At 41.2% G+C, this 18,141-nt stretch overlaps 1 protein-coding gene across 1 annotated transcript; it reads left to right on the top strand.

The window, feature by feature from the left end:
• The first annotated feature begins 2,504 nt into the window (after window positions 1–2,504).
• On the top strand, window positions 2,505–17,468 carry LOC107204108 (interleukin-2 receptor subunit alpha-like). The gene is made up of 7 exons (XM_015626923.1): window positions 2,505–2,825; window positions 11,390–11,575; window positions 11,792–11,914; window positions 12,216–12,443; window positions 14,177–14,230; window positions 15,118–15,190; window positions 16,462–17,468. The coding sequence occupies exons 1-6, from the start codon at window positions 2,750–2,752 to the stop codon at window positions 15,168–15,170; spliced, it is 720 nt and encodes a 239-aa protein (XP_015482409.1). The 5' UTR covers window positions 2,505–2,749; the 3' UTR covers window positions 15,171–15,190; window positions 16,462–17,468.
• Window positions 17,469–18,141: the final 673 nt, after the last annotated feature.

Genomic DNA, 18,141 nt, shown 5'->3' with positions numbered 1-18,141 from the left:
TAACAGAGTTTAGGTAGCTGCTAGAACCACCCCCACACCCTCCCTGGGAGGGTCCATAAGAAATGTTATTTCCTTGAATAGAGGACTCACATAAGAGTGATTCACAGCAGAAAAATTGAATAAAACACAAAGCTTGCTTATTTCAGTGAGTTACATGGATGTTTACAACTGCTTTGAACTGGGAAGGGCTCCAATAAGATCAAGTGTTGCCTTTTCTTCAAGCTGGCTGAGAGACCAGTTTAAGGAAAGGACACTCCTCCAGACCAAATGAGTTTGTGCAGAGTTTTAAAAGCACTTACAGGGTTTCAAAAGGCCCTTGTTAAACCTAGACCTAAGAAGGCTGTAGCTCTGTGGTTTACTCCCTGACAACTCCATTTCTGTACTTGTGGTCTTGTGACATTGAATAAAAATAATCTTTATAATCTTGTCTGTGGTGGCCTGAGCTACGTGACAGGCTCTTTTCCTCCCAGCTCTCTGCTGAAAAATAGGACTTACTTGAGCAGCAAAACTCTGCTGGTAAATGGAGGAGAGTCAAGTAGCAACAGATATCCCAGCACCTTATTTTCATCCTACATCTTCCTTAATTCTCAAAATGCCTTTTTCCTTTTTATTTCCTCCACCACTTCCCAGATACACACTGAGTTTTCACAGCACCTCCCTTCCTTTATTGCCACACCTAATTCTGTTGCTAACATCTCATGTTAATAATCTAAATTATAATGATAGTTTCTCATAAACCCCAGTTTTTATCTGTGCCTGGGTGTCTTTCTCCCTTGCTGGGTCTCTCTGTTCTCACTCTCCTCTTCTCTACCTTGGGTCTGTTCCTTGCAGAATCCGCACTGTTTCTTTTTGTAGACTCATTCAGCAAACTGACTTATTTCCAAAAGCTGATCTGGCTAATTCCTCTCACAAATCATAACTGTTTTTTTCTGACCTTTAAGAGGTGTAAATGCTGAGTTACAGGTCTTTCTCATGCAATCTGTGTTTGTAGCAATGAGCCACCTGAAGTCACCATTCCTTCCAGTACAACTGACTGTACTTTCCATCATTTCTGGATAAAAACTCACCTTTTCTCATAAAATCTTAGTGGCTGTTACTAACCTGTACTGAGGTTTGTTACCTGAAAGCAAATGTCTGCATGAAAGATTGAGCTGGAGGACTGCAGGAAATTTCCCTCTGTGTCCATCAGTAAAATAGCTGTGGAATTAAATAGTTGGACCAAGCAAGAAATTGAAGCAGATTTTGTCAAGTAAATCTCTTCACCTCAAAAGAACAGACCCTGTATTTAGTAAGGAAAGGATAAAAAGTTTGGGATTTCTTTCCAGGCAACATAATAAATATGTTTTGCCAACACAGATGACCGTAGGGTTCAGAGAGTTACATATGTCCAGTCATCTTGGAAAAAAGGTGAAGGATTGGAATCTAAGACTTTCAGACAGATTTTTCAGGAGTGAAACTCTCTAAGTCCTTCTGAGGGCTTTGGCATGAGCTTTTCCTATTACACTGTTAAATACAGAAGATGATTTGATACTAAAGCAAAGGCAGTAAATACCTGTGGAGTGTGAAGCAGCCCCGGGGTGAGCAGAGCATTTTACCCACAGCAGTTGCTTCAGAAGTCTTGCTTGTTCTCCATGCCCTGTTGCATTTGGATTTGAGAAGTAATCTCCTGGCAAAGCCTTGCAGCTGGCAAACCCTGCAGGAGGATTTGTCACCTGCATCACAAAGCTGCACAAAATCTCTCATGGAAAGAGCAAAGGGAGCTTTATCAGGAGGAAGGTGGCAAACTGATAGATGCAGCCATTGCATCAGTTAAAAAATGTATCACATCTATTCCTTAGCTTGCCTGTTCAGAAGATTTAATTCCTTGAGGATTTATAAAGGAGAACAGATTGTTTAAATATGTTTTTTTTCTGTAGTCTATCCCAATTAATTCTCTAGTTACTAACAGGAAATAATTTCTGTGGAAATGGCTGAAGAAAAACTACATAAAGTGTGATACTTCCTTGGTAATTTCCAGTTTTCCACTGGTACTTGGAAGAATTTCACTGAAGCATGTCACACCCAGACAATTTAGGAACAAAGGAAACCTTTTCCAAACCTTCCAGCCTCACCCTCATTTGTTTTTTTTAAATCAAGCTGTCCATCCTTCAGAAGCTCAGCTGTGATTCAGAGAAACTGCACACATGCTTCCATCAAAATCAAATGCAGTGTGGCTTTATCATCACTAACAGAAGACCTCTGAAAAGCCAAAAGGATAAGCTATGGAACCTTTTTTCTGCAGGTAGAGCCCACAGATGTTGCCCGAGATCCATTGTCACACACCAGACATCTATTCCACAGCCATGGTCCCTCTCTGATACCTCTCCAGCCACAGATTTGGGATTGAGTGCCTGAACAAACCTATTAAAATCTCCCCACTTCTACTGACCTCAGCTGTAGTGAAATGTGAAAGAGCTCTGGAGCCAGGAGCTCTGATGTGTCAAACCACTTCCTACACACGATGGCACGCTCCGCCACAGCGAGCATCGAGTTTGGTTTCCTGGATAACAGACTAATACCTGAACAGAAAGCAGCCTTTGTTCTTTCCCGTGGAGCCAGCAAAACGATGATTTGCTGACCAAAGCCCTCCCTGCACACGTGGGTGATGTTCCCAGACAGCCTCATCAGGCAGTAATCAGCTCCTTGGCTTGGTTGGCAACAGCTCATCGCTTCTGAGAAACTTCACCATCCTCAGAGGTGTGGAGAAAAGATGTGGACAAGTCCCATGGAGCTCAAGTGGCTTTTGATGTGGGTCTTGTTTGGATTCATCAAGGGGAAGAAGACAGGTAAAAGACTCTTTTTGCCTTTTGGGGAGGGAAAATATGATTTGGGTTTTTTGGTGGCTGTTAGGGGGTGTTCACAACATCATGACTCCTTTCAGCAAAGGAAAGATGTTAAGGAGCTTAAGGAATTTATTATTCTAAGGAAATGAGAGAAATGGGTTCTGTGCCCACAAACTGTCAACTGCAGAAAATCCAGAGCTTTAGAAGATATTTTTTGTCTGACTAATATATGTATCCTCCAACCCATCATTGGAACAGTGGGCAGATCAAAGCAGCCTGAGGCAGCCCTCTGTATTTCCTTTTTCCATTTTCCTTGTAACTTCAGGAAACAAAAATAGACACTGAAATGGCAGTACCTCTGTAGGTAAAATTGGTGGCAATGCTATTAGTTAAAAGGTACTGTGCAAATTTGCTATGGGTACTATAGATATGAAATATTTTTTCAGCCATGCCTCTCAATCAGCAGTGCCTATAAACTATGAATGGAGACAGCTAATCCAATTCAGCATAATTTTGCACATTTAAAAATGGTGACACTGCTTAGATTTGGCTTATTTATCGTGACAAGTGTGTGGATTGAGAAATGGTCTGGTGATGCATTAGTGTATTTAAATTTAAATTTCTTTGTTCAAAGGCAGGGAAAAAATCTTCCCTTCTCAAAGCTCTAAAAATGTGCTATTTCCTTCTGTGTCTGATGATGATGTCCAGGCTGAGAGGTATGAATAGACACAGCCTAAGGCAGGCTCTCAGATATGCTGCTACTGTAGCTGCTGATGGATCGTCTTCAGCAGGGCTGGGAGTTTTCCTTGGGGCTGGCTATCTCAAGGGAAGAGTGTGTTGCTGATGTCTGAACTCATTAATGCAGGAAGGACCTTCACAAATATTGAAGCCCCAGGTGATTTTATTCTCATTATTTTGCCAGTAAATGCTGCACCTTCTCCTTCATGGAGCGTTTTCACTGCCAGATGAGGTGCCAGAGCCCACGGGAAGTGCTTGGTGCTGCGTGCAGGAGCAGCACCACGAGATGCTCAGAGGGATGACACACCACAGATGTGTCAGTGGGATCAGTTCTGGGATGAGTCAGGTCCCCCAGATCACACTTTCTGTATTACTCTGCCTGGAACATGTTGTGAAATTTCTTGCTGGCAGGTCTCGTTTATCAGAAACCTTTCTGTTTTTTTGGAAAAAAATCGAGGCGTGTCAGAGCAGTTGCATTTTATGCTATTTGATGCAATTTTATTCACCACTGAATGAATAAATGCACAGCATTGCATTCTCCACTGTACCACTAAGGTCTTCTTTCCTCAACTCCCGGTGCTTATTTTCAATGTTTCTCTCAATGTTTAAACATAATATTTACATATATATTTGTAATTTCTCCCTGCAAATAATATGCTAAGGTAGAAACACCACCTTTTACCTATTTAGGGGTTTTTATCACAGAGGCACTTAAGGCATTGTGGCTGTAAGTTTTGTTGGTTTTAATTCCATAGGGAATTAAATAAGGAGACCTGGGAATGGACATAAGCAAAGCAAAGGGAAAGGGGCTGGGTTGAACTGGTCAAAAATCAAGCAGGCCTCAGCACATACAGTGCTTTTTTTTATTATTTTGCCTCAGTGTCTTCAGCTTGTCCCAGCACTGCAAGTTCAGTTTTGTAAATAGATCCAGCCCTAGATGGTGTTTGTCAAAATGCACTGTCAGGAATAAATGTAATTAGAGGGAAAAGGAAATTAAAAGTATTTGTTATCCAGAACAGTTTCACTGATAGATCTCAAAATGTTTTTGAGAAAGTAAAGCCCTGGGGGACTGGGGAAGTTAAGGCATGGGATGATCATTCATTTAATAACAATAAACTGCACCTTAGTGCTAAAAAGAAGAGAAATGTTGGTTTTCCTGTGAAGAGTATCACATTTATTTCCTTTACTCTCACAGCAGCTGTGCCTAGAAGCTGCAGGCATGGGTGAAACCTGGAGGGAGGGTCAAGAACAAGGTAAAAGCTGATCTGTGCTCCTACAACCTTTCCATCTTGCTGTTCATGGTACAGGGATACACTCAATAGATTTGCAAGTTAAACCTGGAAAGGATTAGAACTCACCAAAGAAAGAAATCGGTTCAAGTGAATTTCATTCACACAAGATGGGTACCAGATCTCAGTCATTTAAATGAGAGGAATTTCTTTCCCATTATAATTGCATATTAGTGCTGGCTCCCATGGGTTTGAAATGCAATGCAGAATACATTAAAGTTGTCAAACACAGCCGAGTGATTCTTTTAAGGTCAACTAGAGAGCAAATAACTTTACAAACTTTTTGGCTACAGTGGCCTTCAGCAACAAAGGGCTCAATATACAGCTACAATTAAAAAAATGTTTAAAAAGTGCTTCAAAAGTGTGATCCTACTGAGGAAAAGCAGATATTACAGACAGAGATCCTGCAGTACCTGCTTCTTCAGCTGGAGAAATTGTTTGCCCACTTCATCAGAGCTGAGATGTTATGTCCTTTTTCCTTTTATTGCAGAAAAAAGTCCACTCTTTATTTCTAAAAAGCCACTGCTTCTGACTTGGCTCCTTTCTGCCTTCATAGTATTGTTATTTTGGTCTCTCTACCTCCTCAATGTTCAGCTCTGTCTGCCCTGTTTTCCCCTGTTGCATAAATGCTGTCTTCAAAGCCCAGCTTCTGGATATTTTCTGTGCACGGATTCCATTCCCTGACCTTGGTCCTGAATCCTGGAATACGTGTCTCACTGGGTCCTTGCTCCATCTCCTCCAATGCTTCCTCAAAATCCACATTTCCAAAGCTCTTCCATGACTTTTTTCACTTGATTCCCTGTTCCTCAGCCCTGCCAGGGGTGCAGCACTCTGTCATCTGCTGCTTTTTCTTGAAGTTTTTGATTTGTAAAGTGTGACCCCGCACATAGAAATATATGACCCTCTCTATGTGGAAAAATACTTCATACATCAGAAAAATCATTACTAGGTGCAGAAAATTTCCATCTCACTCTTGAGATCTCCAGGGCAAAGCTCCATGACCATGCTAAATCCCTTAGTCAGGTGAGATGAGTCCTTAGGGCATATTTGAAATAAAAAAAATTCCCCACCAGACCATTTTTTTTTTATTACTTTCCCAAGATTGGGACACACACTTGACAGACCATTCAATTATTCTCAGAGACGATATTCTCTACTGCCCTTTCAGCCCTATAAAAAGTAAGGCTGAGAAAGTTCCAGACAAAGGAAAGAATCTGTATTTCTGCTACTGTTTTAAAAGACAATTTTTGTTTCCCTGTAGATTAAAATATCAAAGACATGTGTTTTAGTGAGGTTGTATATTGAAGCAAAATTATCACACACCAAAACAAGGCTTTCATGTATAATATTCTCAAAACTTGGCTCTGTGTTCTGCTACAAAACCATGTGCCGTGGTTGCATTTAGAGAGTCTGAGCACTGTGGCTTTACCACAGAACCAAGGATGTTACAAACACCCAGAAACAAAAACAAGTGTTCCCCATTCTTTACTTAGTGCACTTTCCATGCAGCACTCTGTGCTCAGGCTGGTCTTCCTCCCTGTCCCTCTTTCCTTATGTTCCCTCTTCTGATTCCACATTTTGAGTCCAAGTCCCCAGCCCAGTCCCCCTGCTAGGGCAGGTGTGAGATCCATCAATACATCAGGTAAATCCCTCTGATTATCAATGTGAACACGTAAGAGCATTCTTCCATCACTGCAGCTAATGAAAAGAAAGCAGCACCTTAAATCTCTGCTTTGGAGAAGGTAAATTAGGTGTCTGCTGTGCTCTAGAGAGGTTTTCCCAGCTGCACTTCTCACAGAAGGAGCTAAGAATGCACATTCCTGAGGCTAAATTATGCTTAACATGAGAAAGCTTAGTCTGCTGTGCAACCCACTCTAGCCTTGCTGTATATGGAATTCTTTTGCATTGGATACCACTGCTTAGATCAATGGCAAACAGCTGGTCAGAAGGATTAAGCCAAGAGGTAAGAGAAGTGCATTTCTCCCAAAGACAATTTTCTATGGTCCTAGAGCTCCTGAGAGTTCATATTCCACTTTGTTTTACACTGTTTTTCAAACAGAGACATCTGGTACAGCAAACTCAGCAAGGACTGAACTTCCAGATCCTTAGAATAGCTCATTCTTCTTCTCCACTGCTGGGAATATTCAAAACTACCTCCATCCCCCTAAGACTGGTCTCTCCTCCATTGCTGTTTGTATTAAAACTTGTGCCATTTTGGTAATTTTATCTGCACTGTATTTCTGGCTCTTACACTGCAGATTCACTACTACTCAATTATTTTTTAAGATAATCTCTCTATAATCTAAGGTACAGCTAACTATAATCTCACAGGCAGATTACAGTAAAGTTTGGGTCTGTGCCCCAACCCCACATCCGTGATCTATTCCCACCTTACAATTTCACATAAGCAATAAATTACATGAATGGGGAAAAGAATCCTTCAGAGCTGAGGCTTGCTTGTTAAAGGATCCTTTGGGAATAAGTTTTAAAGTTAGAAAAATATAATTACCATTTCAGTCCTGTTTTCAGCATCAATTCCTTCGCTTTGCCTGTTCAGTTTCATCTTCATGAGACTGGACCATTTAGAGAGCCCAGTTTCACACAGCACATAAATCCCCAGGGCTGATTTAGCTTTTCAGGCACAGCTGGGGAAATATCTTCATTTTGGCCTGGTTTGATTTGTTGGTGTCTCTGGGGAGAGGTGCTCTTCATCCCTGAACTGGGCAGCTGTGTGCAGTGCCTGGTTTCTTCCACTGCTTCTGCCCAAAACGTCAGAACATCCAGTTTCCTACCAATCCCATCCTACTGCCTTTTTAGTAAGGGGAAAATTGCCCTGGTTTTGCACTTTGCTGCTTTAACTTGACATCAGAATAATGTCAGCACTGGTGACACACAGCCACGTGACAGAGGAAGTTCTGAGTTTGGGTTATTGTGGCATGACTCACTGTGTTTTACCTAGCACTAAAAATACCTGTTATGAATTTTCCCCGCTCACTTCTTGTGGACTAAAGGACTAAAGCCTCATCTATCACTGCTCTGCCAGCTCAGACATGGAAGAGGAGCAGGCAGGAGGGTTTCATGCAGCCTGGTACTGCCAGCTCACCAACCGAGAGCAGTTTTGTGGTTGGGTGAGTAACATACTTGGATGGGAAACATGAAGAAAGAAACCTGAAAGAACTGATGCTGATCTAGATGCTGGGTTTCCATCCCTCCAGTATCTCCTGTGTGATATCTGGCAGCTCCTGTGGAAATCCCAAATGCCCTGAGACATCTCAAATGGCATCAGACACCCCAGCTCATACCTATCTGTTGGCTCAGATGACAGGGCTTGCAGATCTCAAAAAGCTTTTCAGACTTAATTTAGGGAGCACTCCAGCAGAACCAATAAGTCCTTTTTAATTTTTGTGTTTCATGGCTGTCTATTGTCTCAATACACAAGTCCCCTTCTAATTCCAAGGGTTTGTCTCCATCCACTCCATCATAATGATGGAAATCACCTCCAGAATTTCTACAAATGCTGTAGACACCAAAAATCTATTAATATGGGGAGAAACAGAAATTCCCATCTGCCTTAGGAGAGCTAAATGTTCTGATAATTCTGTAACTGACAGAAGGGCTAAATCCCTATGAACACAATTATGCCAGCTTCTCTGTTTGACCTATTTACTACATCTGAGTGCAGAGAAATGCACTCCCAGGACACTTTTGGGGTGTGGGAAGTGAGAATAGTTGGTAGGGCTGATGAATTTTGTGAATGAAGGAAAGAGAACAGTAGACATCAGCACAGAAAGAGAAGGAAATAGTGGCACACACTTTGTCATGGGGATGAAAAATTGGAATATGTGCAAAGAGAAAATTAGGAGGCAAACAGAACATCAAGACATCTTAAGGTAATGTGAGGGCAGTATTTCAAGCCAGTAATAGCAGAAGTGCAACCCTGGAGCAGCTGTGGAGGGGTGCAGAATCCAGGGAAAGCTGGGCTGGGCAAAACTAGGTCTCTACAGGCTGTGAGGCAGGTAATGCCCAGATGTGCTGGCCTTCTAAAAGATCGATATTTTCATATCACACAAACTCAAACAAGTTGATTGGCTAATTACCAGCAAGGTGCAAAACAGAAAAAAAAACCCAAAAACCAAAATTAATCTTCCTTAAAAATGTAAAAAGTCATAAATCTAGTGAAGGGAAAGATCTATCCTGCCATTCCCTACTCCCTGGATTCATCCAATCCCTCGGCTTTTTTACCACTCACACAGCAAGGATGTTGATTCTTTTAGGGGCAAACCATGCAGTTTCCTTGGGCACAAAGATGGAATGAAGTTTTAGGCATGATTCACTCCAGAAGTCAGTATGGTCCAGACCTCACCAGGTCTGCATCCTTTCTGCAGTCTTCCCAAACTATTCCAGGAGGTGTCATGACACGAAATGGAAGAAAGACGTGGAGGTGCTGGAACAGGTCCAGAGAAGGGCATTAGAGCTGGGGAAGGGTCTGGAGCACAGGTGTGATGAGAAGAGGATGTGGGATCTGAGGGAGCTCTGCCTGGAGAAAAGGAGGTTCAGGGAGGACCTTTCCACTCCCTACAACTGCCTGGCAGGAGGGTGCATGGGTTACATGCCCAGTGCCTACTTCTTCTAGAAGGAGGAGTAAAAACTGCATAAAGAGAAGCACTTCTGAAGGTATATAAGATATGCTGATACAATTAAAAGTAATCATGGCATAGGATATTTTGTAATATCCGTATTCATTCACAGCTCCTCCCAGTGTGAGGACTGGTACAATAAACCCAAAAGCTGATGACTTTGATATCAAACACATTGGTGAAGAGCTCTAGTATGGGAGAAGTTTTAAAATGTTATGATGGTTGTGAAAGAGAAGGTTCTTGAAAATGGGAGCAAAATATTTCATGTGCCAATGAAGCATTTAAAAGACAAAGGGACGCAGGCACAAGGTCACAACGAGACCTGGGAAATTCATCTTCCAAAATTCTTTCTGGATCAGAGAAAGGAATATGTCTGTAAAGGTCAAAGAAGATACTGCAGTTATTTAGATGTGAGAAGACAAGAATTTGAGCAATGTGGATGAAATTAAAAGGGTGGATCTAAGGAAGGTTGTGTAAGATCCTACTGCAATGTGGATGTTCACCATCTCCCAAGTGCACCATTTCTGCACAATCCCTGTCTGATGTGTGCAAGTTCAGAAGAACCCAACATTTGATCATCAATTAATAGAATGGTTGCCCTTTATGATAGTAGGTTAAATGTTGTGGGTTTTCTTAAGAAGATACTAATGAGTTGTAGGTTTGAGTGCCTTGTGCTAAGATTCAGATCTGCAATCTGCTTCAAAGAGGCTTTTGAAGTCTTGAGGGAAACAAGCTTTTAGCTTTCAGGGAAAGTGAGAGTACATGATCTCAACTTGCTGCTGATCTGATAACTCTTTAATTTTAATCACCCTGACAGTCTGTGGTAAACCATGTGGTTAACTATTTCGGGTGCAATCGCTTCTCTGAAAGCCACAGTCTGATGTAGTTTTACAAGGCAAATGCTTTGATAGCACAAAGGTACAAGGGGATTAAACAACCCTTATGCAGGTTAGCTGTTAAACTGCTCACATACTTTTTGTTGTTGTCTTCTTCAGCCTTTGTGACTTTTACTGAACAGCAAGACAATGTAAAGTGAGAAGGGTAGAAAATATCAAAGTGAGGAAATGAAAGAAAAGGACATTGCAGGGCTGGGGCTGGGAGTCACTGTTGGTCTTTCAAGGAGAAGGTACTTTGGGAGTCAAGGGCAGACACCAAATGATGAACAGTTATCAGAGACCTGAGGGCCTTTTGCAGTCATTTCTGCTGGTTTTTAAGGCTACATTAATTATAGCTGCAGAAAATGCAAGGATATGATGACTAAGAAATTTCACTCCTGGTAGCTGTTACTGTTGTGCATTAGCACAAAAGGCCACAGATTGTGCGCCCAAAGATCCAGAATTCCAGCCCTGGTGCAACCAGACTATTTGATCCTTTAATTTCTCAGCCTTTAGGCCTTAAATAATCATTAAGTATTGCCTTTATCAATCTCTGGATGCCCAGCTCAGCTTGAGCAGGCTTTTCAAATGCACTGAAATGATTTAACTTAATTCTTTCCAGCTGATTGAGAAATATATTTAGACGTGATTTGCTGATGACACAACACTTCACGTCCTTGTTTTGGGACAAGTTATATTTAGGTTTGCAACCTCATTTCACAGTAAGCTGCTCTTTGGTGTCCTCAGACAGAACTGAGAGTCCACACCCATTCCCAATGTTTGCTTGGAGCAATCAGCAACTTTTAATTGCTTACTTTTGCCTATTGCACCTCTCTCCATAGACTCCATGAACACTCTGGTGTGGGTAGCTGCTCTCCAAAACGATTGTGTACAGCTTCATTAAGGAAATGTTGATAGTGTTTCATGTTGTCCATCTGCTGGACATGTCTAGTATTGAGAACGAGGATGCCCTTGATTCATGAAGTAAAATGCCAGGCTGTCCTGATTCTCAGGCTTTCCATTTGCAGGTGTTTGCCCACGTCTTCCAAGGCCTGAATTTGCTGATGTTACTGCTGAAAAGTATCCACCACAGACCAAACTGTACTATGATTGTGACCCTGGCTATGACAGAGAAGCTGGTGCATACCTAGGAATTCAGTGTAAGAGGAAACAGCAGGGTGCTGTTTGGGAATACACACTATTTAAATGCTTTGGTGAGTGAGTGTTGTTTTTTTTCTATACATAGTAGTGTTTCTCCAATGTGTTACTTGGTATAAAACAAATCTGAGCATTAACAAAAGATCTTTTGTGCTTATTTTTCTAAGTTAGAATTTGAAACAGTTCTATCCAACCTGTAAAAGCTTGGGTGCTCTGGCACTTTGTTCCAATATTTGTCCTGCTGTAACCCAACAAATGTAACTTCTCCACAGATGAGAAAAATTTGTTGTCAGTGGCTCCCACGATGGAGTTAGAACTTACACAGAAGCCAGAAAGAGAACCAAGGAGCCCTGCAGCCCAGAAGCAACAAGACCTTTCAGAGTCCAAACAAAAAGGTAAATAAGAGCTCATTTAATACTGTAATGCTTCTCCTGCTGATTTTCATGGGAGTAGTGTAAAAATGGTGAGTAATATTCAATTATTTCACAGACAGATGGAAAGAAATGATTTCTGTAATATCTTGGCTGAGTAAGGGATATGGTATAAGCAAATGAGTGTTTTGTACCCTAACAAAGAATTAGAAAGGCTTGGTATATCCTGCTTGTCTATATTTTCTAAGAACACAAGATTTTCAGGAACAGAAGCAGTATATAAAATCTGTCTGCTTTAACCTTGTGCTGCCTTGTGCTCCCACAGATTTCTGTGGTCCTCCCAAGACTGTTCCACATGCCTCCATAAGTCTGCCCCAAAAGCATTACGTGGGACAAGTCTTACATTTCAAATGCCAGACAGGTTATGATAAAAGACCCCCCACCTTTGGCAACAGAACGTGCAAGGAGGTGAACGGCAAAATCGTCTGGACCCCCCTTGATATGAGATGCACCAATGACAGCAATCAGTGGCCACCACAGACCATTGGGCCAGGTAAGATGGTTGTGATTACACCACAACAATGTCCTGACCTGCTCATGTGGGGTTCAGACCCCCACAGCTCTTGTGGGGAGAGTGGGAGCTTCAAAAAAGTTTACTAAAGAATCCCTGCCACTGAGAGGAAGAAATAACTCCCTTGTGTAGTTCAGAGAAAGGGGTTTAAATGAAGGCAAATCCTTCCTTAGCCTCAGATTTTGTTAACAGTTTGAATTTAAGGAATCACTCTATCCTGAAAGTTCTATTGATGGCAAATCAGATGTATTTATATAAAAATTAATTGTTTATTAAGACTAATGAACAGGAGGTAACAGACAAAAGATCTTCACTACACAGTATAAAGCTAAGAGAACTACTAACAGATTATAGTGTAACATAAAACAGTGCAATGTATCAAGATATCTATATTAAAGCCAAAAAAAGAAATAGTGTTGATTAGGAGTCAAATGTAACTTACCACTGAAATGATGATAATGTACACAGACAGATTTCTTCACTTAATCCTTTGGGAAGTAACTGTGAAATAGATGTCCCTAATCACAGGAGAAACTCCACACATTTCCAGGAAAATATACAGATTTCTGCTATGTAAAAGTTTGCTGTGGCTTTTATAGCTGTAAAATGAATGGCTGTCAGCAAAAAATTCAGCCTATTTTGTCATTCCAGCCCTTGTGGCCGTAGCAGACCACTGCACACACTGTTCCTGCATCAGTCCAGAACTTTCTCCCCTGTTCCATAAATCTGTTTCCCTGTGGTCCCTGGGAGTGCTCCCACTACAGAAGTCACAATTTACTGTCTGGTCTTTTCTTTTCCATCATGACACCATTGAAGATTTCACTTGGTGCTACCAGAATAAAAGAACTTCTTGCTGTGATGGATATAACCCATCAACAAACCAATCCTAGAAGATAATACAGGATATTGAAATTACATCTATTTAAAAAAGTACAAATATTATAAAAAAATTAAATTGGGATTGTAAAAAACATGGGACTGCATCACAGAAGAAGCCCCCTCAGCCATTAATTCAAGAGAATTAAACTTAATTTCAGTTTCCTGCAAAATGCTCTCAAACCTCAGCAAGGTCAGATCCTTGCAAATAGAACACCAAATATTTATTCCCCTAAGGTGTTGCCTTTGTATTTATTATGATATGATGTATGTAATGGGGCTGGAGCTTTCTCAGTTCAGCATTCAGCACAAAAGAAATTAATCAAGAAACCACTATTACAAGATGTCTTGTTAAAAGTCTATCCATATCTCATACTGGGGCAAGTTTAGAGCTTCCTTTTCAGGATAAGAGAGAAATTAAATTAATTTCTTGTACCAGAAAAGTTTTAGTTTACATTTCTGGGCAAAAAACTGGTCCTGGTTGAAACCATGTTTCCAAGTACTAGCTTGGCACCTTTAAAGTCATCATTCCAGTCTCATATGAAGTAAAGATCTTACATGGATTCCATTCCAGTTTACTTCATGCCCACCATTAACAGGTATCAGATCAGAAGAGATGTTATTAGCCAGGCTGGAAAGATCTGTTGATGGCCAAGAAACAAACATGGCAATTTTCAAGTGTTCTGTGCAGAGGGGGAGCTGTCAGACTCCACCCTTGGCACTGCTTTGGTGTCGGAATGAGCTGGCTCTTTGCCTCACTCTGTCCTCATCACTGCTCTGGTGCTCTTCATCAGAAGAGCAAATTGATACAAATATCAAGAATTTCTCTCTCTCCATAGGTTTGACTCTTCTGTCCTCTTTCCCTATTTCCTCAGGGACACTGCCAGTGACAGGTATGTTGTTTTATTAAAGACTTCACTCAATCATCCAGAGCACTTAGTTGGTCTTTCAGTTTGTTGTTCTATTCCAAAGAGATCCATTTCTGTTAGAAATGCTACTAAATATGCTGCAAGACAAATCTATATCCATGTATTGTGTGAGAAGTTAGTAAAGACAGTATAAAAAGATTGTTTAAGCACTAAAGCTTTTATAAAGAAGTTTTCAAAGATTCGTAAGGAATGTAAAAGAAAACAAATGAACCAAAAGTCTGTTTTATAAATGGAGCCATTTTCAGATTCTTCTCTGAGACTTTATGTGAATTCAACAAATCAGTTCAACTGGAAAAATGCAGGAAAAGAAGTAAATATTTAAATGCTGAGGTTTTTTCACATTTTTAAAGGAATAAAAAAAAGATGGGCAAATAGAACATTTCTTCACAGCTAAACTAGTGCATTTAGATCAGTCTGAAGATATTTTCTTCTCCCTCTTCCCCATCTTCCACTCAGACATTAGCTGATGAAATAGAAATTGTGTATTACTGTACATATGTTCAAGATTTTGCACAAAGGCTCTTGATTCCAGCTGGAGTCTGTAGAAAACTGTGGTGCACGTTATGGTGAGAAGGAATAATGGAGTGAGATGAAGGAAGGGAAGGAGGAGTTTTGCAAACTATTCCAGAGACCACAACATCAGTAGTCCCTGGTTATTTCACTGTGGTCAATCTCTAGTTGCCTAAGTGCCCTCTGGTTGGGTCCTGGGAGCAGTGGAGAAACATGGAAAAATTCCTGCCTCTGGGCAGAGGGGCAAGATGAGAGCCTATCCCTAATCTTGCCTGTTTCTCCCAGTTGGAAAAAATGCAATAATTAAGGTAACTCCAGGTGCTAATCATATTGATTTTCAGGTTTTACAGCTATCTGGTTTGTTCTGCTTATGATTCCCACTGCCTTTGTGTGATTCACCAAGCAGACAATAAGGTAAGTGGGACAGAATGAGGAAAATGTGAAATCAAACAGAAAAATCTGTAGAGGTGGAAGAGTTATCAACGGGATCAGCCTCTCCCTATTGCAGTGCTTAGATTTCTAGACCTCTTCTTTGGTTTTAAATATGACTCTGGATTGTCTGATTCAGCTATTAAATACTGGCACAAGGAAAGGAGGAATCAGAGCTTTTAAAATCAAAAAATCTCAGACCAAGTTGCCCAGAGAGGTTGTGGACTCCTCATCCCTGGAAGTCCAAGGCCAGGCTGGAAGGGGCTTGGAGCAACCCGGGATAGTGGAAGGTGTCCCTGCCCATGGCAAGGGGGTGGAATGAGATGGGCTTTAAGATCCCTTCCAACCCAAATCATTCTGTGATTCTATAATTCTTTGTCCCTTTGTCTCAGTGGAGCTGAGAATGGCAATTCAAATAATGGATGAGAGATTAATTCTGTGGGAAAATTAAGGTTAATTATGCAAATACATTGTTTCAGATAGATTATCAGTCTTTTTCTCTCTGGCCAAACTGTGGGAAGTCTGGGGGAGCATTTGCCACCACAACCATGTAATTCTGTTTTCTTCATCCCCTGATTTCAGAGTTGCATCATGACAACTTTGTACTTCAGATTTATTTCAGTCTGGCCTCCTCCCTGTTTCTGTTACTACACTGAAATGCACCAAGGCTGTTCCTGTTCACAGGCTCCCCAGCCTAGTTAAGCCAAGATGTCCCTGTTTAACATTTGGGAATTCTTCTCTTCTCCTCTCTCTTTGCTAATCCTCGTCCCTGTTTCTCTTCATGTTCCTTACTAATTACTGATACTTCTTAGCTGAATGGGGATTTTTCTTGAAAAGTGAGAAGGAATGTCCTCAGGAAATCACATCAGAAGCAGATTTTTGTCAATTAATGACTGGATAATGCCATATAAAGTGTAAACAATACTTTGAAATGTGCTTTAGTGAGGATAGTCAACCATGGTGCAGATTGCCCTCGCCATTGTAGTATTTCTGAAAATATGCTATGCCAAAAAGTGTCAAGAATGATCCACATTTTACCAGCTCTATGGTGGAATAAAGGTGAAATAGCCAATGCCAGATGAATTAGTAACTGACAATGAAATGTAAATGAAATAGTAAATGACAATGAAAGAGTAACTGGGATCCTAAATGATGTCTTTGTAAAAAATACTCTTTTGTTTCTCATAGTAAATATAGAAGAAGCCATAGAAAACCTGCTTCTTCCCACCTGTAGTAAAGTCTTTTTCTTGTTGTAGGGAAGACTTCTCAGGGAATTGTGGCATTCAGATGCAAACTTGTGAAATTAATGACTTGCCACAGAAGAAACCAGAATGTACCACTGACCCCAAGACCAGCAGTGGCAAACGAGGAGGAGGTCTGGACACTCAAATCCAATGTGTGAAGGAGGCAGAAGATGTTACAGCTTAACTCTTATGGGGACAGCATGACTTTCCACCTACAGAGTGCTGGTAGGAGGACTGCACCCCATCACTGACAGATGGGGAAGGAGCCCTGCCTAAAACTACTTCCCAAACCCACTTCTCCTCCTCCCACCATGCAGCAGATGTATTTCCAATATACCTGCAGCCCCTCCCAAGCCACCAGGAGTACATATGGACCATTCTCCCAAGCACATGAAATGGTGCCACCATCATTTCAGCCCACACACCACCCTCCCCACAAACAGAGCAGCTTTGCTGGACACCTGATGTCCCCCTGCCTCTTCCCCACCCACGTGGGTCAGGCACAATTTTCTCCTCAAATTGTTCCCCTTGGAAATGAAACCCCTTCACCCCCTGCACTGCCGCTGAAAATCTGACTGTACTCCTTTATGATTCGCTATATCCATGCATTCCTCATCACTCCCCTCTTCCCAATTATTTTGGATTTGTGCCTTCCATGACAGTTCCTACATCATTCTTCCACAGCTCAGACAAGGATGCTGCAGATCATGGCAGCTGATTAATCTGACAGCTCCTTTTGTAGCTGCAGAGCATGACAGAGCCCAGTGCAGAGGCATCTGAGGACAGGCTCAAGCACATATAATACTTGACATGTTCTTGTATTGTTGGGAATTTGCAAGGTCTGGATATTCTTCTGCCTCTTTTTAGCCATGCTTAGCTGGGTAAGATGGGCTTCACCTGGCTGAATGCAAGTATCTGTGTCTGAGGAAGGCAGTGGGGAGGAACAAGTCCCTTTAGAGAGCAGTTTATGTCTATATTGCCTAGATATATGTAATAATAAATATATATAATATACAATAGTATATATATTATTATTCTGTAATATATGTATGTGAATATGTATTTATTTATACACACACAGAGATATATAGTTATTTATGTATATATACAGGCCAAGTGACTCAGGGTCATGACCTGTTTCTCTGTATTGACTTTAACAATGCCCAGATTCAGCAGATTAACTACAAATGTTTACATGGCATATGACAAAAGCCAAATGAGATGGATCATTTCCTTAGAATTCAGAAGACATGAGGTAGTTTTGGCATAGTTTTCTATTTCAAGATAGTGTGTGTGTGTCATTGGTTTACTGGTTAGGATTACAGTTGAGTCATTCTCACTCTATAGCCTCGATGTTTATATTTCCCATGGTTTATTTTATTCCTGTTGGAACAGGACTTATTTGTATTACATATCTTATCACATGACCCCTCAGTAAGTTCATGGATAACATCAAGTATGCTGGGAGCATTGATCTGCTGGAAGGTAGGTTTTCTCTCTCTGGGGTACACACTGAGACAGCTGAGGGTGTTCAGCCTGGAGAACAGATGACTCCAGGGAACCCTTGGAGCCACTTCCAGTGCTGAAAGGTGCTTCAGCAGAGCTGAAGAAGTACTTTGGACATGGGCATGAAGTGACAGGAAAAACGGGACTGGCTTCCCACTGCCAGAAGGCAGGGTTTGATTAAATATT

This window comes from Parus major, chromosome 1A (genome assembly GCF_001522545.3).
Source record: "Parus major isolate Abel chromosome 1A, Parus_major1.1, whole genome shotgun sequence".
NCBI lineage: Eukaryota > Metazoa > Chordata > Aves > Passeriformes > Paridae > Parus > Parus major.
This window is presented reverse-complemented; position numbering and strand designations above follow the sequence as displayed.

Bases quoted from the DNA above. Each gene is read 5' to 3' on its own strand.
- LOC107204108 (XM_015626923.1), top strand. From the start codon at position 2,750: ATGTGGACAAGTCCCATGGAGCTCAAGTGGCTTTTGATGTGGGTCTTG. The intron at 11,915-12,215 runs GTAAATAAGAGC...GTGCTCCCACAG, and splicing joins TTCAGAGTCCAAACAAAAAG to ATTTCTGTGGTCCTCCCAAG. The intron at 14,231-15,117 runs GTATGTTGTTTT...ATTGATTTTCAG, and splicing joins AGGGACACTGCCAGTGACAG to GTTTTACAGCTATCTGGTTT.